A 27,000-nucleotide genomic window follows, 5' to 3' on the forward strand; every position below is an offset into this window, starting at 1 on the left:
ATTTCTGCAGGCCTAGCAGCACCTCACACAATTCCTACACCCAGTAGATTCTCCTTCTGTTCCCCAACTCCAGCACTGAAGCAGCTCTAGCCTACCCTCTGGGTGCGACCCCTAGAACTCTGATCCTAGAGTCCTGGGATCGAGTCCCGCATCAGGCTCCCTGCTTGGTGGGCAGTCTGCTTCTCCCTCTCCCTCTGTCCTTACCCCCTCAGCTCGTGCTCTCTCACTCTCAAATGAATAAATAAAATCTTTAAAACAAAAAAAGATGAAAAATTCCCAGAGCTGACAAGTGAAGGGTAGCAGGGCAGCTGCCTGGGGACGTACAAAGAGCTGTATCCTTCCCTTGGCTCTTCATGCCTTCATCAGTTGTTCTCATTTCAAATGGCACCTAATTTTGGCAAGATTTTCCTATTGCCCCTAACTGGAAGTCCACTTACTCATTCAACATCCCAGAGGGAAGGTAGGGAAACAACCAAACATAGGTGGGGAGAAGGCCTGAAATTTTGGAGGGTTCACCACTGAGGGCCCAGGTTGCTCAGGGACCACAGAAGGGAGGCTGATCTGAGAGTGAAAGGGTGGAACCAAGGTGGGCCACGTGGCCTGATGTGTTGGGGAGAACACGGGCTTGGAGTTTGAGTTCAGGTACTGGGTTCTCCCTCCTTTGGAGGGAGTGGGTTACCTCCTCTAAGGTCATGACCTGTGCATAAAATGGAGATGGAACAGACAGAGGAGTCTTAGAAGGTAGATAGTTGTCACTAAATGTGGAGGGACTCACACAGTGGCTCTTTTGTCACCAACTCTCCCACCTCTGAAAACCTTGAACACTTGGTTGTCTTTATTCCATTTTTGTCCTGCATGAGGGTGAACAAGGTACTCGTCTTTCCTGCTCTTGGGCCACAAGCCTCTAGAAGCCGGGACGCTGCCCTCTTCACGCCCACATCCCCTGCTGATCAAGATGCTGAACTGGCTCAAGTTGCAACTGCAGTCATCACAGAAGTAATAATCAGCATCAGCATTATCTCCTGCCACTTCTCTTGCTAGGTCGGCACCGTGTCCTTCTGCATACATTATTAGCTCATCTAATCCTCTGAGCTTGTACTATTATCCATATTTTACAGACCAGGAAAGTACAGGCAAGTAACTTGCCTATAATCATAAGCAGCAGCACCTAGCAGGTGGGCAGAAGGGGCATCCCTCCCTGCCCCCAGCCAAACCCTATCCCTGCATCCAGACCAACATCCAGAGAACAGCTAGAGAGCTCCAGGCTCACTCGAGGCCTCACACAGGACAGGGATCCTTGCCACAGAATTCAGAATTTTATTTCCTTGAGTAGCAAAAATTAAACTCACATGGAATTATCTTCCTCCTCTCGTATATTAAAACTTCACAGGCAGTGAAAATGAAAGGAATTTTGATACAGGCTTCTCTGTATCTTGGCACCTGGAATGGAACCTTCCACAGACTGAGAGGAAATACTGAATGACCAAGGACGTGAATGGACAGATGATTACGTGGGGGAGAGAGATGTGTTTGTTACAAGTCCTCTGTCCTAAAAATAAAATGCTGCAAAATATAAAATGAATTGCAAGATATATTAAGAACACAAACTTTGGTTACTGACATGAATGGAGGGAGGGAGGCAGGGGGACAGGTAATCCAGAGGAAGGAAGGAAAGAAGGAAAAGAAAAAAAAAAAAAGAAAACTCCTGAGTACCTACCAAGAATGAAATACCACGAGAGCACATTCAGATAAAGTATTTCCATGTCACTACCACATTCCTCCTTTGAGACGAGTCTAACTGCTGTGATTTTACGGACCAGGAGGCAGAGGCTTGAAGAGGCTGGTTAGCTTATCCGAGGATGCCACAGAACCAGGAGCTCAACCCCTTCTCCCTGACCCCGCAACCTGGTTTGGCCCAACTGGACTCACCAGTCCTCATGGAGGAAGTCCGTCGAAAGGCTGTCAGACCTCAAGCCAGGAGATTCTCTGCCCAGCTTGGGAGCAGTGATAGGAGGCCTGGTGCCGGACACCTGGGCATGTGCATCCCGCCGAGGGCACCCTCAGTGCCCTTCCACATCCTTGAGGAGATCAGTCACTCACAGACAAAGGGGGCTCTCGTCTCTCAAGGACAGCTCCCCTGTGATCTGCTCGGCTAACAAGGCTGCTCCTTGGGCTTCTGGACCACAACTTCCCTGTTCCTTGGATGGATTTCCTTTTAGCAGTTCCTCAGCAGCTTTTCCAATAGCAAACCTGGCCAGGCAACCTGTCCTCAACCTGCTTTCCCGGCAGACGTGCTTAGCTGCGGCTTCCTGCCTCTCCCTGCCTTGCCTGGGACACTGCGCACTCCCCGTTCGATGGGGGAAGCCAGGCTGTGACAGAAACCTGAACGAGCCCCGGGGAATGATGGCAGCGCACATCTTCCCGATGCCTGGTGCTGCTCTGAGAGGAGTAATGGCCCTTGGCTTTCCTCAGAGTGGGATGAGGGGAGGAGGGGACGAGGCTGCAATTTACGCTGATTCAAATATTTGGAGATACTCCCTGGACAGGAACAAAGGGATGCCAGAGAAACCACCTCCCTGGGAATCTTTGTAACTATTGGTGCAAGTCCGCATTTATTGTATTCCAAGACCTACTGGCTTAGTTTTTATTTAAATATTTTAAACTCAGGCAGTTTTATAGCAAAACAAACAAACAAACAAACCCAAAAAACAAAACCAAAACAAACCAACCCAACGAATATTAAACCCCTTCCATCCCTTGAAATTAACCTTCTGAAACTGATCAAAAGACATGTTTGTGTAGTATTCTTGAACTTCTTCTGATGTGACATTTTCTAGACAAAGGCAAAGAGCTGGTCAAAGAGGAGGGGGCACTGGCCTTAACCAAATCTGAGTCTATCAGACGAAATCATTTGTAAATCCCCGATGCTTACTCTGTATCAATACGGAAAACAGATGCCAATCCCACCTTTGTGGGAGGGAAACAAAGACAAGAGATTCTTCTATCAGTGTTTTGTTGGCTCAACCTGCATCTTAAAAGCAAGACTACCTCCAAAAGTAGACAAAAGAGAAACCTATTGATATTCATCTCTCCCTCCCTCCCCCACCCTCTTTCTCCCTCTCTCTCCACAAGCCACCCCCCTCAACCTGTCTGTCCCTCTCCTCTTGGTTCCCCACCTCTGTATCTAAGGAGAGTCTAAGAGCTTGTTATTGTTACCCTGAAATTAAAAAGACTCTCAGAAAAAAAAAAAATTAGTGTCCATGAGGAAAGGAAAAAAGTTGGCAGGGGGTAGGCGGCAGGGACACAGGCTGGCTGTGTTTCTAATTTTTGTCTAATCACTGATCAAACAGTGATCACTCTCAAGCAGCGTGGCTTACGTATGTGTTTTTTTTTTTTAATTACCCTTTTAAAATGGGGTATAGCATTCATATATCACATGCACAATGTTAAGTATATAGCCTGAATACGTCTTATAAAATTAACCTACTTCCATAACTACCACTCAGATCAAGATATAGAATATTATCAGCACCCCCAACACCTTGTGCCTCCTTCATTTGGGTCGTGTTTTTTTTTTCACCACTACCATCACAATTCAACTCTCACTCAAAAATAATTAGAAATTCTGGAGAAAGTGCAAATTCAAGAAATCACAGGCAATCCCAGAGGCGACACCCAACATATTTCCTCAGGCAGTCAACGTCCACATTTCTGTGGGACACAAGTACTCCCACACTCTGACACGTTCTTTATTTAGCCCTGTCTTCAAAAAAAAAAAAAAAAAAAAAGATACTTTTGAAAGCATAGAAATTTCCAAAGAACCTCCTGTCTCGCAGAGAAACAAGTGAGAAAGGAAGCTGGCGTGGAAGGGAGTGAAGGAAGGGGACAAGTGTCAGTTCTGCCCTCCCCCAGGCTCCTCTGGGAGACTGTGTCCCAATCAGAGCTTCGCGTGGTTTCACTGGAGGCAGTGGTCCCCACCGGTGGGAAGGACCCATCATGAAAAAGATCCCAGGCCACATAAGCCAGGGCCACCAGAGCTGGCCAGTCCTTGCGCAGGTCAGTCCCAACTTGGGGACTGGCTATGAGGATGGCACCTCACTCTTCTCCTAGCAAAATGGGATTGCTAGAACCAACCCCTCTGCCCACGAAGGAGCGCTGTGAAGGTGAGTGAAAGCACCCACATGAAACCACTTTGGAAGCAAAAGAAGGGAGAGCACAGTATCCGAGACATACCGTCTCAGAGTTTTAAAGTAGGGGTTGAAAACTCAAGCACCCTGGGGTCTGACAGGTATATTGAAGGAGCAGTTGGGGCACGCTGAGACAAGGGCTCCCTGTCTGAAGGGGGCAGACACTTGGACACCTGTTGATTGTTGCCATGTGGAGAATATAGGCTCAAGAAAGCAATATATTCTGATCTTTAAGAGAAACCAGAATCTCATTTTCATGTGAAATAATGCAATTTTTAAAATTTGACATGGAATCAGGGGCGCCTGGGTGGCTCAGTCAGTTAAGCATCTGCCTTTGGCTCAGATCATGATCCCAGGGTCTTGGGATTGAGCCCCATGTTGGACTCTCTGCTCAGCGGGGAGTCTGCTTCTCCCTCTCCCTGCTGCGACCCCCCTGCTTTTACACTCTCTCTCTGTCAAATAAATAAAATCTTTAAAATAAATAAATAAATAAATAAATAAATAAATAAAGATAGATAGATAGATATAAAACTTGACATGGAATCTGGTTTAAAAGAAGGGGATACCATAAGCCAACGGACAAATACCAGCATGAGGACGTGACCTTCAGACCAACAGTTCCCAACCTCTGGTCAGGAGCTATTGGTCTTCCAGGCCGAGGCTGTCAATGTTTGCTCCCACCCCATCACTCTGGGGAGATCGGCATGTACCCTGGTCAGCGGTGGCTCGCTGTGGCTAGGAGAGGACACACACTCCAGGCTAAGAATGACCAAATGAGTCCAGCATCCTCTTTAAAACAAAACAAACCAAAAACAGATTCTGAAATGAAAGTCCAGGAAGGAAATAGGTTTTTATCAAGACCTTCACAGACAATGGTGAGGCCTCCCCATTCCTGTTTCTAGTGCCCCATTGCCTGACCCCCCTTTCTCTGCAGGTGGAGGCCAGGGCTAGTGAGATAAGAACACAGGCAGTGAGCAGGTGATCAGGCCTCATCTCATGGACCTGGGGATGCTGCTCACCCCAATGGCCCCCCTGGTCCTCAAGCCCGAGGCTCCCTGCTGGCAGGGGCTGCGGGAGGAGGCTGTTGCTTACCTGCACATCCAGGTTTTTGCGAGAGGAGGCAGGTGTGTTGGCATAGGAACTGATGGAGGAGCTGGTGTTGATGTCATCGGTGCTGAGGTTGTCTATGGTGTCGCTGATCCCGCTGCTGACGGAGCTGCTGTCATCCCAGCTGCCGAGACAAACACATCCTGAGCACCCAAACCTCATGCTGGGTCAGCTCAGGCCAACAATACAGACAAGCGCATACCAGCCCCGAAGGCGCCTGTGTCAAAAAGTCCCAGACGAAGCTCTTTTGCCTCTAACGTGACTCACCTCCAGGGCACCGTCTATCCTTGCTGCTCTGGATTGGCAGCTGGGTGAACTGGCTGAGACGGACCGTCCCCCACATGGAGCGTGCTGTCCTGAGCAGAGGGAGCTGAAGACCCTACCTGCCTCCTACCCCATCCTCAACTCCATCTTGGCAACTCTGCGGAAGCCAATGGCTACTTTGCAGACCTAGTGGCAGAGGAAGAGCGGTGGGCTTGGGGACTACTGCTGGAAGCAGACAGAGTCAAGAGTGGCACTCTCCCCGGGGTCAGAGTGCAAAGATGAGCTGCTCTACGAATTCTCTGGACTCCACTCCTGGAGTGAAATGCCAAGGGAAGGAAAGCCCCAGAAGTCAGCAGACACCTGTCGATTCGATTAGCGCTTCTAACTCTAATAGCATCCCAGCATACATTGAAAATAGAGTTCATTTCCCAGCCCACAAATCCACTGAGGCCGCGCCTACCACTCAAGTCCAACCTCGAAGCAATGGTTCTTCTTTCTCCTCATCATGTCCCACTGCCACCAAGACTTTTAACCCATCCCCTGGTCCTACGGCGTCTACCTGCAAAATGTATCTGCGTGTGCCTAGCCCTCCACCTCTCCTGCTGTCTGCACTTCCAGCTGGTCTCAGCTCTGCCTGGGCGACTGCGAAGAGGCCGCTGGGCTCCGTGCCCCACTTCTCCCTAACAGTCCGTTCTCCTCACGGCAGCCAGGACCATCGTTCTGAAACATGAATCACATCCTATGGCTCCACAGCTTACTACCCCTCCAGGGGCTTCTCAGGCACTTAAAGCCCACACTCCTTCCTCTGGTGCTCAAGAGCCTCTGATCCGGCCTCCCTCTCCAGTCCTGCCTCGGGCCCACCTCTTCATCGCTCACTGGCTCCAGTCGCATGTGCTTCTTCTATGCCAACAGGGTTCTTGTGTTCAAGACTCTACAGTTGTTGTCCCTCTTCCTGGACACGCCCCTGCCTCCTTGTTAAGCGTCACCTCCTCAGAAAGGCCTCCCGGGTCCCTGGGCCTACAGTGCTCGCGTCCCACACCCCAATCAAGCCTGCCATATTTTCTCATTTGTTTGGTTGCAGGGTGGCGGGCACAGGGCAGATGCTCAGTAAACACTTGTGAATTTAAACTCATGCGAGTGAGAAGTCGAGTGAACTACAAAGTAAGCATCCGATATAAATGTAATCTGATCTACTTGATATAGTGGAAAAAGATGAGTATTCTTGTTTTCCTATTGTACAGGTGGAGACACTGAGGCTTAGAAAGGTAAGAAAGGTGGGGTGCCCAGGTGGCTCAGTTGGTTGGGCACCTGACTCTTGTTTCGGCTCAGGTCGCAGTCTTGGGGTCATGGGATCTGGCCCAGGGTCGGGCTCCTCACTCAGAACAGAGTCAGCTTGAGATTCTTCCCACCTCACTCTCCCTCTGCTCCCCTCCCCACCTCACTCACGTGTGTGCTCTCTCTCCAAAATAAAATCTTTGAAAGAAAAAAGAAAGGCAGGCAGGCAAGCAGGCAAGGTTGCACTAGACCAGACAGCCAGTAAAAGATGGAACAGCACCTGGATCCAGCCGTTCTGACTCCAGAGCCACCTTCTTTACTGTGATGCCAAATGGCTTTCCACCACGTCAGCTTTCAGGGCACACCAGACTGTGACATGGCTCACTTTCTCGGGAGGAGGCCGAGGCTCGGAGGGTCTTATCCACAGGCCATCTCCGCACTCCCACCTCCACTTGCAAGGCGATGCTGCAGCAATGTCAACCTCACCCCTTTGTGAGCCATGTCCCCTCTACCTCCAGGCGCATAGGACATGCTTATCCAACCCCTCTGGGCTGAATTCCTATGCAGTAGAAAGACAGGACAAGCTCCCACAACAAGTTACCATCATCTGTGGCCTCTGAGCTCGGCCTCCTCCCCCCAGCTCATTCTTCGACAAGCCACAACTCCTAGGCCTCAGTTTCTTTATGGGGGACACGTGGATGATACCACTAGGCTGGCAACCATGTTAAGCTCCGCTGGAGAGAGCGTGACCTAACAGATGAAAAAGGACCCAAATCGGCTCTCATGATGATTAAAAAAAAAAAAAAAAAAGTCACAGGAGTCTTTAATTTCATCTGCTCTCTGGGGTTAGCAATTTAATATATCTAAAATTTCCTATAATCCAGTGAAGAAGAAAGAGGATTGAAGAGAGGAGTGTGGCTGGCAGGGAGAAGGCGGGAAGTTAGTAACAGATGCCCATGAATCCAAACCCCGGAGTTTTTGCTTTGAAATTGTACCCGCTCCTCCCGTATGGCCTTTCAACACCAAGCTGTTATTCCAGAAGGGCATGTGGCGCTTATTGTAAACGTGATGCTTCCCACATCGGTGCCCGCAGCATCTTGGGGCTGCCCTGACTGAGCTGGCCCGGACAGGGAGAAGCCAGGGGCTGCCGCCAGAGAAGGCAGGCGTGGGGACCCCAGGGATGAGGATGCAGTGACACAGAGGGCAGCCCGGGCTGAGCAAGAAGCTCTCTTTGTGCCAGAGACCAGCCATCCCTGCATATGGAGAACCAGCCAGGTCTCCCTCCCTTCTGGATCTTTTGGGATACTGGCAAGTCCGTTTGGATGTAAAAATCAGTTACTTCCAACTTGTCCTTTCCCCCAAATTCAGGCTGTAAGGGATCACGAGCCACCAAGATCAGAGTCAGTGAGTTCCAAGATGGGACTTGAAGGTAAAATCCTTGCAGGAGCTGCCCTGGGATAACGGTGCTGCCCTAACAAGGGGACGTGGGGGCTAGACGCTGGCTCTTCTGGGCCCCTCTCAGATACTCACGGCATCCATAAACTTCTGAAGAGCTGTCAAGTGCCAGAATGATCTCTTCTAACTTGGCCTAAAGACGGCACTCCCCCAGCCTGCATGACCACACAGGAGATGCGGAGAAGAACAAAGCACACCTCTGGAAGAGATGCAGATGGAGCCTGAACCTCTAGGGGCCACTTCACCCTCACCTGCCCGAGAAGGCAGCTAGCACAGAGGGAAGCAGAGTCGAGAGGAATGACTGTCACATGAGCGCCTCTATCCAGCCATACCTGAGGCTCTGGGGAGACAGAAGCACCCCCTGGGTGGCTGGAAGTGAGAATTAATAAATTCCTTTCTTTTGTTCAAAACTAGTTTGCTTCAGTTTCTGTCACTTGGTATATTCATGCTACCGAACTGGGAACTGCCATTTGTTTGTAAAATGACTCCAGACATGTGGCTGAAGAGTCAGACAGGAAAAATGTAGAAAGCATGCAGAATTCGTTCAGGCAGGAAGAACATTAGTTGCATCAAATCAAGTGGCAAAGGCAATTAGGTACAACCTGCACCCGGGGTGCCAAAGTCCACTGACCCAGGTCCGGGTGAGCAATGTCGAAAGGGCTTACAGAAATGGATTACAACGGAAATGTGAAAGGAACACAGAGGATCTGTGTTTGCTGCATGGTGAAATGAGATGCCAGCTAAGAGGCTCAAGGGACCCAGGGTACACAGCGGAAAGAACTACAGTGTATTCAGCTATGGCTCTGGAACAATCATTCTGGAATATGATGTGACTGACCATCCCTGCGTCTTGCTCTTGAACCCGTACGGTGGTTCGGAGCCCACTGGAGATGACAAACCTATTCCCCTTCATTGGGAGCAGATGACTTTAAATCCTTGGGAAGGTTTAAAAAGAGGAGGGGAGCTGAGGGAGTAAATCACAATATGAATACTTAAGTACAGGATGAAATCTTTGTGATCACTGGGATAATCTCTGTATATTTATAATACTTAAAAGAATATGGGGCATATTAAAGGAATCTAAATAAAAACAGTCCTCTGATTTCCATTTTAAATGACTCCTCATTTCTGGTTTGAGATTTTTAAGATGAAAGGTTTAAGGACTGGGGGTCAGCCTGTAAAAAAAGAATTACAGTGTTTGAGAAAACTTAATTTATGACATTTTAACTTTAGTTTATTTGATTTGCAAGAGTTAAGTGCTTAGAAAGATTTTGCTTGTTAGGCTGGTAAGTCCACCCTGTCAGATGTTTGAAGAACTTGAGGAAACCAGGCATGTTGAACTTATGAGTCTAAAATATTTAAGGAAACTTAATTATCCAAGTTTCCAAACAGTACTAATTGTCAAAATTCAATTTGTTCAATCTAAATTAACAAAGTACTAATCAAATAACAAGTGGAAATCATCTTAATTTATACAAAAACACTTGGTTTATAGGTGAGATTTATAAGAAAACCTAGGTTTAAAAATCAAAGCTTTAGTAAATTGAACAGTAAAACCTAATGAATTCTAAGACGTTCCTTTTGAGCACGAGAGCACTCCTTAGACATTTAGAAAACTATTATGGTAGAATTCGTTTTGTGAATGAATGAATGATTTTTATATGGGTGACCAGAAGAATAAATGAACCCAAGAGAGCACACCTCCTCTTTTTACTAGTTTTCCCCCACTCCAGTTCACCTTTGCTCTACATTTTAAGACTTCCAAAGCTACTCCAAAAGTGCTCCCCAAATCTCACTGTATCCGACATCCTGGGGAGAGGAGCAGAGCAGAACCCCAGGCCCTCCTCCTGCCTCATGGGCTGTATTATAGGAAATTCAGAAGAACATGGGATACAGAGCCTGGCTGGCTTCCCTTTTTTTTTTTTTTTTTTTTTCCACGACAGCATATCATGTTTATGCCCTATAAATTCTTTGGCAGAGACAGCTAGAGAAATGGCAAGAAGATGCTTCAAACGCATCAATGCAAACACACCGCTTCGCAGGCAGATCAGGCGTGCACCTTTCTCTCTACTCGATGAAACGCCTCCCACTGGCCGTCAAACAATGGCACAACAGGAGTGACAAGTGATTGGAACGGAAAACAACCTTCACCTATTTGTAGCCAATGGGTGGGTGGAAGGAACTCCATCAAACATTTGCCCTTGTTCTTCAAGACTCTTAAACTCACTATCTTTGGATCCTGAGCCAGGGACCTTGGATTCATTTGTTCACCTTACCCAGTCAGTCAGCGCCCTCTACGTGTCAGTCATCGTGCAAGGCAGTATGAATGTGGTGATGACCCCCAGGTGTTCCTACCCTCGACAGCAAGGCCAGGGGATGTGAAAGGCAAACACAGAGCCCAGACACAAACGGAAATGTAACGCAGGGAGATGAGCAAAGAGAAACTGCACCAACTAGCAACTGCACGGGTTCCAGACATTTCTACAGCCTTTGGTACCCCCCCCTCGAGCCACCAGCCGGATGCCAGCACAGGTAATAGTGACAGTCTGCAGTGTGCCAGATCCCAGGCCCACCAACGCTCTCTGCTGTGCCACACTCTCCTTCGAGGCATGGAAGTGGTGACATCAAGGGGCCAGGAGAGCCAGGCCGTGACCCCAGCCCTCCCCAGAACTACTTCCTGTTTGAGTCTGGAGACCTCATTTTCTCTCTAGGTCCCAGACGTCTGTAGAATGAGGGAGCTGGATGCAGCCATCCCGGAGGTTGCTTTCTAACTGACATCCTAGGAGTTTAAGCTCATAGAAAAGTTGGTACAGAGGCAAATGGGCATATGAAGGTCCCTACGGGTCTCAGAGCATCTCCTCCCAGTCAGTAAAAACTGCCCAAAAGGTAACTGGACTTTCTAGTCTTTGGGTTTCTTCATTGCTAATTTCACCCCTCCAAATATTTTTTTAAGCCCACACAATCTTTTAAATACTTGGAATAGGTGCCAGTATCTCATACACAGGAGATAATCAGCTAGCCCTGAGTAGCAGCGGCCCTTTTTGGACAGAGACACGCTTTCCCATTTGACACAATCCCCACCTGAACCTCTTCACTCACCTGGCTGGCCCTGCAATTTGAATTTGCAGACCCTCCTATAGGGGCAACAATCCAAGTCACAATATAGAGTTTGCATTAGACCGCACTATTTATCCACAAAGGAATAGAATGCTATCTTACCTAATATTTATAGCCACCACTGAAGGTGTTTACCAAAAGCCAGGTACTGTACTAGGCACATTACATGTATTTTTCCACTTTCATTTTCCACTGGATAAAACAGAGGCTTAGGGCCCAGAGGTCATCAGAAGGGTGGTTTTCAAACCAGACTCCATGCAACCTTCTAGTTCATCCAAAATCGAGTACATATAGATCGGCTTGGAAATCTGTCTCCTAGCAGGTCAAATCACAAAAGAACCTCCACCAGCTGACAGCAGCCAAGTGCATCAAGAAGAGACCTCATTTTGACCACAACCATGGTTAGTCTACTTGACTGTTTGTCTACTACCTCTTTTTTTTTTTTTCAATTATTTATTTATTTGACAGAGAGAGAGCGCAGGAGCAGGGGGAGCGGCAGGGAGAGGGAGAAGCAGGCTCCCCGCAGAGCAGGGAACCCAATGCAAGGCTCGATCCTAGGACCCTGGGATCATGACCTGAGCCGACGGCAGACGCTTAACTGACTGAGCCACCCAGGCACCCGTCTACTACTTCTTGAAAGACAGATGTGAAGAGAAAAGATTCTCCAAAAGTGATCAGAAAATCCACTCAAAAATGGAAATGCCCATAAGCAGGAGGATCCTGTTTCAGTCTTACAAGACATGGTGACATCACTGTGTCAGGAATTCAAATGCCACTCAGAAGGTTTAAAGCACAGTTTTAACAGCCAAACAAACACAAGCTATCTGCTACGAAGAACGCAGGTGAAAGCATCATAAATTATCTTAGCCCCTCACACTCCCTGTTTTCCTCCCTGTTGTGGGGAGTGCGCATTCCACAGAACCAAGGAGAGAAACGTGCCTTCACCCGTGCACCCCCTCCCCGAAAAACCACCTCTAATCTGGACACATTTTTAATATCAAGCTCTTCCAGGGAGTACCCAGAATGCAGCAGGAATTTGTAATGGTCCTGAATTAATGTGATTTCATATTTATAACTTCATCTCCCATGAAGCAAAAAAGCAAAATGGAATCCCAAGGTTAGAGGGATGATTAAACGGATTTTTCCACTAGGATTTACACACCCATGCGTGAGGAATCCTGCGTTTCAGCAAAAGACTCCAGCTCTGAGGAGTTACTGAAGGGTCCAGAGGGTCGTTACACTCTTCAAACGGACTCCCTGTGAGATAATGTTGTTTACTCAAGGGAAAGACGTGCTAACCAATGTTGTAAAAAAAAAAAAAAAATCAATCACTGTTGTTGCAGATACATATTCGTTCTCTGCTCAGTGATAAGCCACAGCAGGTTAGCTGGGAGGAACTACTGTAACTATGGTTCTTAAAAGCAGTCTTCACAAGCAGCAGCTGCTAACACCCTACCCCCAAACCGCAAAGCCTGGTCCACTTCCAGAAGGCCCTTCTTGCCCTCAGGAGCAGCCCGGGCCAGCCCCGCTCTCTGCCTCTCTCCTGGTGGCTGAACGCACGCTACAGAGCCACCAAGGCTGTGTCCGGGCCTTACCTGCTTACTTTTCCAGTTCCGCCCCAGAATCACAGCAGAGCTCACTTTCAAGGCCCTGTGCCCCCCGCCAGACAGCTGTATTCAGTTGCAAAAGCCCAGACTGGTGGAACTCGTTTTCTGGCTATTGTTCAAGGCAATTGTTCCCGTGAAACCCCAGGGCCCGAGCGGAATGAGATCCTTTGGTGTGGATGAGTGAGCAAGCCCAACTGTAGGCTTAGCAGTAACCCCTGGGGAAGGGAAAGGGTTTGGCTACCTTCATTTCCCACCAGACAGGTATGTTAACTATTTCCCTCCCAGGAGGTATTCTCAAGAGCATCACCTCCTCCAGCCACTGCTGGGGCCTATTAAGAAAATCCACCTTCAAAGACTGCAAGAGCACTCCTGCAGAACCCCACCTTTCCTTGTCTATCTGGGAATGATAATAATAGAACAGCCAACTTTAAATGAAGTTCAAAGTGGTGCCAGACCTCATGCTAATTACATGCATTATTTCAGTTAATCCTCACAACTCTATGACACAAATAACACTTACTGATGGCTTACATATGTGCCAGGCCCTGTTACTTACATTTTCTCTGGGTACCATGAGATAGGTACTAACATGATACCGATTTTAGAGGTGAGACAACTAAGGCCTGGAAAGAAGGCCCAAAGGTCATACAACTAAGAAATGCTGAGGCTGGGGTTCAAACACAGGTCCCAGAGTGTGTAACCAGCTGTTTATTTATTTATCTGACGCACTTTACTCCATGCATATCATATGTACTGTATGGGCTTCAATGTTTTCCACACCAAAAAAAAAAAAAAAGAGTTACTCAAAAAAAGCATAAGCAAGCCTCCTCTCTCTAGATTTCACCCTCTGAGATCAGCCTCCATGGTCTGCAAAATGGCCCAGAACTTGAGTTTGAATGAAAGTAAGGGCAGACACAAATCCCAGGGAATGCAGTCTCCTTTAGCAGTGGGCCAGGGAACCACAAAGCCCGGGTGGCTCCAGAGGGAGGCAGCACAGCCCTAGAGAGAAAAGTAAAATCGATTTATTTGAACCTTGGCTCTACCACTGACTTGGTCAGGGCACCTCCCCCCACCCCCACCCCCCAGGAGAGCCAGGCTTCCTCTCCTGCCATAGGGTGCTAACACCAGGCCTCAGGAGCCTCTCGTGGGGGGCCCAAACCAGATCTGCAGGCACTCTGGAGATAACCAGCTCCTGTCAGCTGCAGTACAGAAGCCCAGGAGCCGGGGAGAGCCACAGGCCCACATTACAAAACTGATGATGAAGTTCTAGGGCAAGAACTTGCTGCTTCTCGCTGCCACAGCGTCCCAGGGGAGAAGCAGCCTCTACAGACGGTGCCAGGTGCAAGGCCGATCATTTGGGGTGGAGAGAGACAGAAACAAGAGTCCCATAAAGAGGGCTCCAAGGGGATTTAGCAGCATTCAGAATGCCAGGGGTTGAGTTTCACCCTACAGCACCTTTGTCCCATTTTGGTAACTCATTCCTTTAACAAGTAGGTGGTCCCCAGAGTAAGCGTGAAATTCCTCCCTTTGGCTCCAGGGGCTTGGTCGGGCTGGAAAGCCCAGAAGGATGCCTTATGGCCTCATTGTTACAAGAGGCACCAGCGTGTCTGCTGACCTCAGCTACACAAAGCCCTCTCTCCTCCAAGGCTCCTCCAGAGAGGGCTGCTGATACTCGGTCCACTGCCGGTCAGCTTTGGCCAAAAGACCTCCTCAACAAACCCGTCCTGGTGTTCTCTTTACCTGAAGATATGTATATCCTGAACATGAACAGAATTCAGCACATCATATATAGCTAAGGCAAATTACAGCAAACACACAAGGTGACAACTTTATAGTGAGATCCAGGCACCCTCAGTAAGTAAACACACGTTACTCCACACACTCCTATTACCCTACAAAGCACAAACTATTAATGTTCTCTTTTCATAAATGTGGAAACCGAGGCTTCCAGAGGCTAGGCAGTTTGCCCAAGACGCCAGAGCTAATAAATGGAGCTGGACTGGAACCTAGATCTGCCCGATTCTAAAACTCAAGTTCGTCTTAACCACATTAATCCAACTTAAGAGCAGAGGGAAGGATACTTTTTTAAAAAAGATTTTATTTATTTGGGGGGGCGACATGAGGGGCAGAAGAAGAGGGAGAAACAGACTCCCCGCTGAGCAGGGAGCCTGATGTGGGGCTCAATCCCAGGACCCTGAGATCATGACCTGAGCGGAAGGCAGACAACTGACTGAGCCACCCAGGCACCCAGGAAAGGATACTTTCAAGTAGATCCCAGTCATATAAGAACTTACAACTCCCACATGTTATCCTAAAAGCCCAGGACACTTTTTAATGCAATCAAATTATTCCTAAAACATCTCCAAGTAGGTAAAGAAAGGTGGGAAGGGGCACATTCCAGACAGGGCATTGGCTGGCTGCCTTAGGTCTAGAGTAGGTGGAGGGGGGATGTGGAATCCTACCATTCCCATTACCTACCCAGACACACACACATGCACACACACACGCACACACACACATGCACTCTCTCTCTCTCTCTCTCACTCTCTCTCAGTTCCCAATACATCTTAGAGGTCTGGGGCAGCTGAGAGAGATGGCTGTACCCCCAAACCAATCCAGCCTCATTTCGCAGTTTGTCAGGGGCCTGCCCTTAAAAGCTACCCCTTCTGGGGCAACGGGGAAGGGAAGAGAACTCAGGTCAAGAAACAACCACTGGCTGGTTCAGTCAGAAGAGCGTGCGACTCTTGATCTCAAGGTCATGAGTTCGAGCCCCACATTGGGTATAGAGATAACTGAAAATAAAAATAAACTAAAAAAACAAAAAACAGAACAAAACCCACAAAACCAGAAACAACCACTCAAAATCAGCTTTGCAACCCAACAGCAGTTCAGCCCTAGCTAATTAGCCAACCCCAGCACACATGTGAGCAGCTAGTGCCAAGCTTGGGTCAGCATTAACATGCCGGGTGTACCACTTCTCCCTCCAGGACTCAATAAATCCAGCCTCTCAGGAGGCCCCCTGAGAGCTCCAGGGCACAGTCCCAGCAGCCCAAGGCCAGCTCCAAGGCCATCAACTGTCCCAGGTTTGACTTCCACTTAGGCTCCTGCCCCGCTGAACCAGGTACAAGCACAAATCCAATCACAGATCCATCCACCAGCCTGGAAGCCTCAGAAAGAGCAGAAAACTGCCAGGTAGGTCTTGCTGCAAAGCAGAGCTGCTTCTTAAGAGCCGCCACCCCCCCCCCCCCCGCCCCAAAATAAGCAGAATCTGGAAAGCCCAGACAGGCCATGCTTGCCAGTATCCTGTGCACTTCAGGGAGTCCTCTGCAACAAAAAGTGTCCTTCCTCCAGCTGAACCCACGTTTCAACTTGTAGATAAAGCCATTCCTACAGCCATCTGCCAAGCCCAACACGGAAGGCAGAATGGTGGGTAAACCTAGGTTCCCATGCCGGCTCTGCCTCTTATTAGCCGTGTGACCTTGAGCAAGTTATTGAACCTCTCTTAGTTCCCATTGCCTCACCTCCAAATTGAGGATAATGTTGCTGGCTTTGCAAAGAACATGAAATGAGACAATGTCTGCTAGGTGCTTGGCTAGCAGTAGGTGATAATGAACATTGTTTTCTCTTCCTCTTGTCTGGCTTAAAAATAGAAATGTTTCTCTTTGGGCAGCTTTATAGCAGCCCTAGCTAACAAGAAAAAAATACTCATACTTAAATCTCCCATGCTATCTCTGCTGGAACCCAGTTTCCAGAAAAAAAAACCCACCCAGTAATTTGCAGTATTAGTAAATACAACCGCAAGTTCACCCGGCTTCTTAGATTCCAAACAAAACCTCCAACTCCAAGTCATTTTCATCAGGGCCCTCCAAACCACTAGCAGCCCTTGCCGGGGCCCACACTGCCTCTCTCCAGCTCTCTCCTCCCCCCGCCTCCCCCAAACTGAAAGGTCTTCCCCCAAAAGCCCGGAGTAAGGATCTAAAACAGCTGGGTGGTCAATACCCAGTTTTTCAGTCTCAACAGCCTAATCTGATAAGATGGTCTGGAAAAGATTGACATTACCCAAATGTCCAGGTGGACCAAGGACATTTGGGCCATGCTCCAGCTTCCTCCAGAGCTCTCAAGGTTAGAGTGAAAGGAGCTGGGGGTGGCAGGGTAAAGGATGCTGAAGTCCTGACCAGCGGCACCCCCACCACCGAGCCCACGGGGGATTTTGGCAGCGGCACCCCTGGTTGCTCCGCTGGCCTTCCAGTATCATCCGAGGAACGACAAGGCAGGACACGCAGCACACCCCACCCCAGGCCCCAGAAATTTTAAGAAATCATCCTACCTGGTAAGGTTTCCAGGCCAGAGCATTTCACTACATTGTGGTCCTTAGAGAAAGCGGACAAAGAAGCCGGATGAATCTCACAGTGGCAACTCGTCAGCCAGCCAGCTGAGCCAGCCCACGTTGGGCCAGGGAAACCCGGGCACCCAGCAGCTCTGCTACTAAAGGACCAGTCAGACAGGGATCACTCTTCCCCGGCCCAGGAAAGAAATCTGATCCACCAACAAAATTAACCCCTTAAGTGCTGAAGGAGCGAGAGGTCAGGCCCGACTGCTAGTATCAAGTCAGCTGTGAAAAGTTTCAGCGAAGCAAAAGCGAACACCAAACTCTGAAACCACTACCGTAAAGCACCTAGTAGGAGAGCCCTCCCTATGGTCCCAGGGGAATCTGCAACAATGGGTCACGCTGAATAAAATCTAAACGTGAAAAAACATTTAAAATCCCCATGGACTGTGCCAAAATGTTGGAAAAAATCCTTTCAGCCAAAAGTGCTACTATTAACAATGACACACAAAAAAATCACTGATAACCTGTCTTAGCTTATTCTATTGACAATTGAAAGCAAAGCATTTGATTGAAATGATTAGCCTACAGAGATAACTTCTGAACCTGAAAGGGAAAAGATACCTATCTCTACAATGAACAGTGACGTACATAATTTCTGGTGATGTCAATTTTGATACAGTGCCAACAAAAATACACATTAATTCCTGATGCTTTTTTTTTTTTTAAGGAAGTTCACTCTACGCATCACTACTGTAAACATTACGGTACAAAGGCTGGGAGGGGAGGTGGGATGGGAGAGAGTCCCAGTTCTGGGTTGGGAAGGGGTTGCACCGACTAATCCCTATTAAAACCTGTAATCAAGGAATTCAGAAGGAACTATGTAAACAGATGCTGTGAACAATGAACAACTGTTTTCCTCTTGAAAATTCAAAAGCAAAATTATGTTATAGCCACAAGCTTTTATTTTAAAATGAAGAAGGATTAAGATGCTCTCCAAAACCCCAACTCCCTCTCCAAAAATCCTACCAGTTGGCTCCTGGCAACTTTCAAAGACTTTCTCTGAGAAAGGCTCCCCCCCACCCCCCCGCCTGGCTTGGGCTACCTCTCCAGAAGGATGGGGGCGTAGGGGATCGCGTGTGTGTGCTGGGGGTGGGGTAGGGGAGGAAGTAATAACTGGCTCCAAGCAGGGTCTTGTGTGGTCAGAGTTTGCTCAGCAAACAGAAGCCTTTCAAAGGGGGAATGAAGAGCCAGTCCTCCCCCAACCAAGAAGGAGGGAATAAAAAGTTCAGCTCAGAGAGGAAACAGGGTCTAGTGGGGCTTCCCAGGTGAATGTAAAGGCAAACGTGCCCAGGAGCAGAGATTGTAATCTGGAAGGAGTCCCAGCTGAAGTTAATCATTCACATCTCATCCCTCAGGGCCCTCCCCCACTTGAAAAAATGCTTAGAGCATCTGCAGTGGGGAGTGGGAGGCAGAGGCCAAGGGGGAGTGGAGGGTGAATTTGGGGAGGCAGTGTGGCTCAGATTTATTAAGACAAAAAGTCAGAATGGATCCAAACTCTGTCTGACAAAGATGTTTTAAACCATTCCGCATACCTTCTGCACTGTCCCTGGAACTGAATGTATCTTTATAACATGACCTGAGACTCTGGCTGACCTCTGTGTTAATTTGGGTAGAACTGGATGGTGACTATATACAGGGAGACCTATAGATATGGATATGGATATGTATAGACACACACATACACATATAAAAATTTTTCCCTGTTTGCTATACTTGTTCCTTGTCCTTGTTTTAGGCATATACAATATGTAAAAATCCAGATTAACCACCAGCATAAATTAAGGGCTGCCTATCCATTCATTTAGTCATTCATTCAACTAACTGATATTTATTCAGCACTTGGTATATGCCAAATCACTGTTCTAACTGCTGAGGATACAACAGTCAAAAAAAAAAAAAAATATATATATATATATAGTCAAAAAATTCCCTATATTAATGGAACTTAGCTTTTAGTGGTAAAACTATAAAATAAATGAGACTAAATGTAAATTATATAGTATATTAGGGATAAATGCTAAGAAGAAAAAGTAATAGAGGGAAGAGGATGTGATTGGAGGGGGGGGTTGTCTGAAATTTTTCTTAGAGTGGTTGGGGAAGGCCTGCTGAGGGGATGATTGTTACTACAGACCTGGATGAAGTATGGAAGTTGGTTATATGACTATCTGGGGGTAAAGAGCCTTCCAAGAGAGGAAATGGTCAGTGCAAAGGTCCTGAGACAGGATACAACTTGCACTTTCATTCCAAGAACCCAGAGCCTGGTGTGGTTAGAGCAAAGAGAACAGTGAAACAAGGGAAACCTAGGAGGAGGTCAGGTCAGAGAGGCAAGGGGTAAAGGGAGGGAAAAGGGTGCTTAAGGAGAGCCTGGTGAGTTGCTGTAAGCATCTTGGCTTTTTCTCTCAGAGAGGAAAATATTTACAAGGGCAAAGTTTATTGCACAAGACAATGTGCTTGGGGGCGGGTGGGGGGATGTCTCAGTTCTCCTTCTGTGGTTAAAAGAATCATATCTTCAACACGAAACACTCTGAATTCTTTGTAGCTAGAGGTTCAAATTTAGCTAGGGCTTTCCCATGCTATGAAAGATAACAATCAGTGTGGCTAAGAGATCCAACAACAGAGAAAGGGGAAAACATGGAAGGTAGGCCAACCAACTCCCTGAGAGCAGATGCCCTTTGGTGCTTTCCAAAGAGCCAGTCTTCCCCTGTCATTTCTGACCCTGACTTCTAAACAGGCCAAATTCCAAAGACCTTCTAGAATTCATAGCATTTTTCTCCGTAGGAACAATGTTATCAATCATGTTAAGGTTCCCAGGTCAATTCATAGAGCCATGTTGTAAACCAAAAGGGAGCTGATAAACTCTGCCCAGGTACCAAAGAGTAGAAGGAAATACTATTCTTGGGCTACGGTATGTACTTAGAGAAAACAGAATACCGCTGAAGTAAATCTAAAAAGATGTTCACTTGTGTCTAATGAGTACTTTATTAAAACAACAGTAATAAAAATACATTGCTCTTTCTCCTCCAACATCATCAGTTTCTCCCTTTTTATGGACTCTTTCCCATTGGCCAATTCACCAAACAAAACAAAATCTTCTTTAACCCCATGTCCCTGTTCCCCTCTGCAACCATGCTAGTCTTTGCTCCATGTTACAGCAAAACATCTTGAGGGAGAGCTCTCAGTACTCCAACTCCTGTGGCCTGTTCTCTCTTCAATCAGACTTGAGTCCCCACCACTCCAATGAAAAAATGTTTTGTTTCTCCCAAGAGCATCGATGGTTTAATTGTTGCCAAAGCCAATGGTCTTGATCCTATTTGAGTTTTCATAAGCACCTAGCATGGTGGGCAGCTTCCTCTTTGACTGGGTCTCTTGTTGGGTTCCCCCTCCCGTATCAGCACCGAGTTTCTTCCTCACTCACTGCCTGTACCTCAGTCTCCTTTGCTTGCCCTCTTCCTCTCCTCTCCAGACCTCCAGGGTCCTGGGCCTCCATCCCCTCTCTTCTCTACCTTGTCTTTTCCTAGGGGATCGCGCCCAGGGCTTCAAATACTAGACACAGACGGGCAACTTTCAAGTTTGTTTCTCTAGCCTGCTCCTCTTTGGGTACTTGACGCATCTCAAATCTACCGCACCTTGTACAAAACTCTTGCTTCCAACTTCCAGCTTGTCTGCACTCCCTCTCCCAAAGTCCTCCTGTCTCAGCCGATGTACAGCTATCCTCAGCCATCCTCAGTTCTCTCTTCCCTTACTGCCTCCATTATAATCCATTAACAAGTCCTTTAGGCTATACCTCCCCAATATACCATGAACCTGGTCATCACTCAGTATCTACAGGAAGATGGCTTTGGTCCAAGCCACCACCATCTCTCTTCCAACAGCCACCTCCCTGGCCACTCAGCCTTCCCTCTTGCCCTGCTGGGCTCCATCCTCCACACAGCAACAACAATCATCTTTTTCACGTGTACATCGCATTGGGCTACCTTCTGCCCAAAACCCTCCAATAGTCTCCCAGGGAACTTGGAATAAAATCCAAATTCGTTTAGAAGGTTCTATATAATCTGGTTCCTGCCCACTCCCTCCGCCACTCTGCCCCTCTCCTTCATTATATTCAAATACAAGACCTGGGCCCTCGAATGTACCAGCCTCTTTCCCTTTCATAGGCCCTGTGCTGGGGTTCCTTCTGCCTGGAATGCCCTTCCCCATCTCTCCCCATGGCTGCCTCCTTTTGGTTCAGGTCTTGATTGGGATGTCACCTCCTCAGCGATATCTCCCTAGACTCTGGCGCAGTTACTTTCTACCCCATGATACTTCCTGGCACTTACCAGTCAGCACATTATCTTCTTTACTGGGGAGGGGTGTTTGTATTTTACAAAAAAATAAGTAAGCTCCTTGAGGACAGAAGGGCTGTCTGCTTTTGTTCTGAGTGATCTCCTCCCAATGCCAGTGGTACCACTGATGTGGCCTTGGACCAACTGGGTACAGGAGGACAAAGCTGAACTGAACATTCTGTGCAGTCTCCTGGGGACTCTTGGTACTTTCAAGGACTTTAGCTTCATGGTTCTTAATCTTTTATTTGGCCAAAGACCCATCTAAGAATCTGATAGAGGGGAGCCTGAGTAGCGCAGTCGGTTAAGCATCTGACTGTTAGTTTCAGTTCAGGTCTGATCTCTGGGTCGTGAGATCAAGCCCCATGTTGGGCTCCACGCTCAGCACAGAGTCTGCTTGATTTTCTCTCTCCCTCTGCCGCTTCCCCGCTCTTAAAGAAATAAATAAATCTTAAAGGAAAAAAAAAAGAATCTGATATAAGCTCAGGTCTGCCTCCCTGTAACAAAAATGCATACAGACAACATTTTGCACACAATTTCAGGGGATTCACTGACCCCCTGAAGCCTGTCCATAAACCCCAGGTTAAGGGCAGCTGCTTCTGAGTTTTATGGCACTGACTTCACACAAGGTCTAGTCCCACGTTTATATTATGATTGTTTCCTTCTTTCAGGAGCCAGTCTCAGATGCATCTGGGTCACTTTCTACTGGCTTGCTAATAACAAAACAAAAAGAGAAGGAAGGCAGGCTCTTCTGGATGGATGAAAAAGAATGGGAAGAGGTTAAGAGATCCGTGCCAACAAGAAGCACCTCATTCCTGCTGTGGAGTTTTACCAAGTGTGATCTGCACTAGATGATGGGAAGCAGAGAAATATTCCCAGGGGCTTTAGCGCAGCCTTCGAAGTCCAGGAATTAATACTAGGGAGTTTGTGATTGTAACAAAAATCATAAGAAACCAGGTAAAGCTTTGGGGTAGAAAATGAACAACATTCAACAAATAGCCACTGAGCATCTAACCTGCACCAGACCAGACATTGGGAAAAAAAGAGGGCAAGTAAAAGAAAATGCCCCAGCTCTGATGGGGCCACTTACTGGGAGGAGACAAACAAGGACAATTATTCTGGATGTTATGGTAAAAGCGATGAAGGAAATAAACAGGGTGCTGGGAAACGGAGGCACAGGAGGCCCCTCCTTGAAACACAGCGGTCAGGAAGCGCATTTCCGGAAGTGATATTTAAGCTAAGATGTGAAAGATGAGAGGGAGCCAGCCAGCCATCAGAAGAGAGAAGCCAGGTGTTCCAGGAAGAGTGGATGTCAAGTGCAAAGGCCAGAGGGAGAGGAGAGCTGTGTCTGAGGAACTAAAGGGTGGCTACCATGTTTTGAGAGTGGGTGGGGAGGTGTTAACGGAAAAGAAAGCTCATCCCCTGGGGAACTCCAAACCCATTAGTATCAAGTGATCCCAGTGAGGCGTCCATAAAGAACTTTGGGGATGGAATCAGTGTGCCTCTGGCCCTCCAGCCTTCTTTCTCCACTCCCTCAATTCCTTTCCGGGGCACAGGATCTGTAGCATACATGGGAAATCCACCTTTCCTGTTGAGATGCTTGTGCAGAATCTCTGCTTCCATTGCTCCTGGCCCAGCTTACTCTCTGCCTTTACACACACTGTGGGTCCTGTCCTTCTTCTCCAGTGAGGAGGTGATACTGTCCTCCAGTCTTCTTACAAAGACAGTGAGCTGCATTTCAGCTTCAAATCTTTTGTCTTGTGAGCTTGTAGTTTCTGTTACCTTCAACTGGTTAATTCTTGGGATCGTCTGGGGCCTACACTTGTGGGTCCTCACACACAAAAGCAAACCTACTCCTCCATCTTTAAATAAAAGGCTTGGTTCATCAGGAAGAGTATACAATTTGTTCTCAGTGTTTACTCCCCACCCATTTCAAATCTAAAACCCAAAGCTTGTTAACAAACCTTGGACAGGGGAGCCTGGAGAATGTGAACATGGGTGTCATCAGCATCTTCGGCCTAAAATCAAAATGCAGACTTTGCATCCTTAATCCAACATCAGAGATGCCTTCTCTAACAGGATGTCTGTCAGTCAACTACAAATCCATTCCAAAATGGCAGCTTTTCCAACAAAGGACATCTGAGGCCAAAGTTATTTTCAATGACAACAACAATTTGGATTTACAGACTTTATTGCCTGTTAATCTCATCTCCTTTAATTCTCACAACTATGCTAATACGTATATTAGAGAAAAATAAGCTGGAACTCAGAAAATTTACTCATAGTCATAGAGCTGCTAAGAGACAGATTGAAGACCACGCCTTCAGATGCTAAATCTTGTTTGACTTCTATGACACCACACTGCTTAAGGTAATGACCACCTCCAATAGATGCCAACAGATTCCACCAACACATTTAGTGGGCCAGGGCCATCGACAGGTTATCTTAAGGTCCTTTAGCTGCTTCTAAAACTTCTGGGCTTGGTCCAATCTGGATTTACTCTTTTACCAAAATCTGTGATATCATGGCTTCTACTATATTTCCAGTTGGCTGTTCTCTTTAAGATACTGGCTGGATGTTGACATTCATGTGCCAGGCACTGTGCTGGGGAAACAAAAGGTAAGCAAAAGAGAGGAGGTCTCTCCCATTATCCTCATGAAGCCCATAGTCTGGTATGTGTGGGAGTGTCAGGCAGTCAAATAAAAACCATACACATTTCACTGCAAACCATGAGGCATGCCATGAAAGTGAAAGCTGTGCGAGCACCTGATAGGGGAGAAGAGAAGATTCTTATTCATAATGTCAGAAAAATGTGTGCCTAGGCTCCCTGTACCAGAATGGTGGAAGTTGACCATCTGTGAAAATGTCCACATTTGTGCCTAGATTGAGCTTTCTGCCTTGCAAAATCTAGATTATCCCATCAAACCCCATCCAAACACCCTTGGCTAATGACAGCAGCTACAAAGTTTCCTGTGTCATTGTGTCCATGGCCGATAGGAATAAGAGCAGATCAGAAAGTTAGTGTGTCTGGTGTTTAGGAAACAGTTTAGAGCTAAGGCCTTCCTCCAACTTTGGTAATAAACGTGGTTATTTAGAAGAAAATATGAGGGACGCCTGGGGGCTCAGTCGGTTAAGCATCTGCCTTCAGCTCAGCTCAGGATCTCGGGGTCCTGGGATCGAGCCCCACATCATGGGGCTCCCTGCTCAGCGGGGAGTCCACTTCACCCTCTCCCTCTGTCCCTCCCCTCCCCTCCACTCTTGTTCTCTCTCTCTCAAATAAATAAACTCTTTGAAATAAATAAAAATTAGAATTAAATTAAAAAAGAAGAAAATATGAAAAACAGAAGCCCAAAGAGGCAAATCCATGCAGCCATTTGTTCATTTAAGAAACAGAAAAACGAAAGGAAATTTAAAATCATATCATTGGCTATAAGGAATTGTATTTATGTAATGGAGTTATAGGTGCATGGGGAAAATCCTAAGAGTTCAAATATTTATTTTTGCAGCTGCAAGATTATCTCTATTAGAATGGATGGGTAATGAATAAAAGTATTTCCCAAGTGACCCTTTGGCTTTTTCTAACGTGGCTCCGGCTACAAGGACATCCTTGAATGCGCCCATGGCAGGAGGAGATAATGAGGGAGAGGGGTAGGCGGGCCTGGGAACAAGACTGGAGAGGAAACATGGAGGTACTAATCATGCGCAACCTTGAGCGGAGTGTGATGTGAGCCAGCAGCCTTTGACCGTAGCAGCTCTCACACTGTGGAGGGGACTGCAGAGCAGTGGAGAAAACACCAAACCAGAGCTGGGTTGGACCAAATCACTTCCTGACTATAGCACTCAGACTGCTTGTCTGTTCAATGAGCTGGCTGCCACCCCAAGACCACCCCAGAGGTTCTTTAACCCCCCTCCAAGCACCTACACTTTGTAAGTCCAGATCCCTGTCTCCCACTAAAATTCCCTTTCAAAAGAAAATTCATTTGCCTTATGAATTTGACCGATGTTCCATCTGTCCCCTGCTGGGGACAACAGCCCTTGAACTTTACTGCAGACCTTCTAGGTGTCAGGTGTTTTATCAAGTGATGTAAATACCTCATCCCGCAGAACCCTTCCAACACCACCATGAAGTAGTAGTCCCTTGTAAGGAAACCTGTTCTATATGTTAGCTTTGGTATTTCATTGTTTCCTTTGTGAGTTTATAGGGGCTATAAAATAGGTTCACAAAACCTTCCACAATCTCTAAACCACAATCTTGTCTAAGTCAAAAGAAAAAAAAAAAAGTTAGTTTGGCAAAGAGCCCAGCTCATTCTAGGTATTTGCCTAGTCGTGACACTAGCTGAAAAGTTACAGACTGGTTAAGAATTAAACTCCTTCTGTTTGACCACTAATTTCTAAGAGAAAAACTGTCCTGAATGAGGGAAGAAAATAAAACAGAGTGACTGGCACATAGTAACTGCTTACAAATTTTGCTATGGGTATTGAAAACCAACTGTATGCCAAGGGTCATACAGTGCTGATATCAAAACTCACAATAGCCCAGTGAAGATAGATTTCATTATGTCCAACTCACAGATGATCTACAACTCCAAGAGGTTAAGTCAGTGGCTCAAGGTCACATAGCTAATAAGGGCTAAAGAACAAGTCTGCCTGATTCATAAGTCGGTATCCTTTTTGGATTTTTTTTTTAAGATTTTTATTTATTTATTTATTTGACAGAGAGAGAGAGAGTACAAACAGGGGGAGCGGCAGGCAGAGGGAGAGGGAGAAGCAGGCTCCCCACTGAGCAGGGAGCCTGATGTGGGGCTCGATCCCAGGACCCTGAGATCATGACCTGAGCTGAAGGCAGACGCTTAACCAATTGGGCCACCCAGGCACCCCTGGATTTTTTTTTTTTAAGCTCTCATTTTCACTGAGTTCTTATCATGGAGGTTACTGTGCTAAATTCTCCGGTCTTGCTTAATCCTTCTGCCATTCCCTATGTAATAGCTATTATCATCCCCAGTATACATGAGGATATTAAGAAGCAGTGGGCTAAGTAACTTGCCCAAGGCCACACTGCTGGTAAGAATCCTAAGCTGAGTCCATGACTGAAACCACCTTAATCATCTCTGAATTTTTGCCTTGCGCCAAGTACCTGGCACAATGGGGACAATTTCCACGATCTCACCAAAAGCCACTTAACTGGTGGAGCATTAAGCACGCACTGACAACCTTTACCCCTTGGTTTCCTTCCCTTCCTCTTTCTGTCTCTACAGGTGTAGGTGACTCCATGGGTAGGT

The 27,000-nt window shown here is 47.2% G+C and overlaps 1 protein-coding gene across 6 annotated transcripts in view; it reads right to left on the reverse strand.

Moving 5' to 3' along the window:
* Positions 1–27,000, reverse strand: part of NAV2 (neuron navigator 2) — a 708,473-nt gene that overhangs the window by 70,209 nt on the left and 611,264 nt on the right. For all 6 annotated transcript variants that reach the window (XR_014138638.1, XM_081798468.1, XM_081798466.1 and 3 more), the window contains one exon: positions 5,280–5,418. Coding sequence is in view for 5 of the 6 variants with exons in the window: in XM_081798468.1 (XP_081654594.1) it covers positions 5,280–5,418 (139 nt within the window). In the remaining variant the exon portion in view is untranslated. The remainder of the gene's footprint in view (positions 1–5,279; positions 5,419–27,000) is intronic.

The sequence above is a fragment of the Leptonychotes weddellii genome, chromosome 11 (genome assembly GCF_054177405.1).
Source record: "Leptonychotes weddellii isolate Sample4059 chromosome 11, ASM5417740v2, whole genome shotgun sequence".
NCBI classification, from domain to species: Eukaryota; Metazoa; Chordata; class Mammalia; order Carnivora; family Phocidae; genus Leptonychotes; species Leptonychotes weddellii.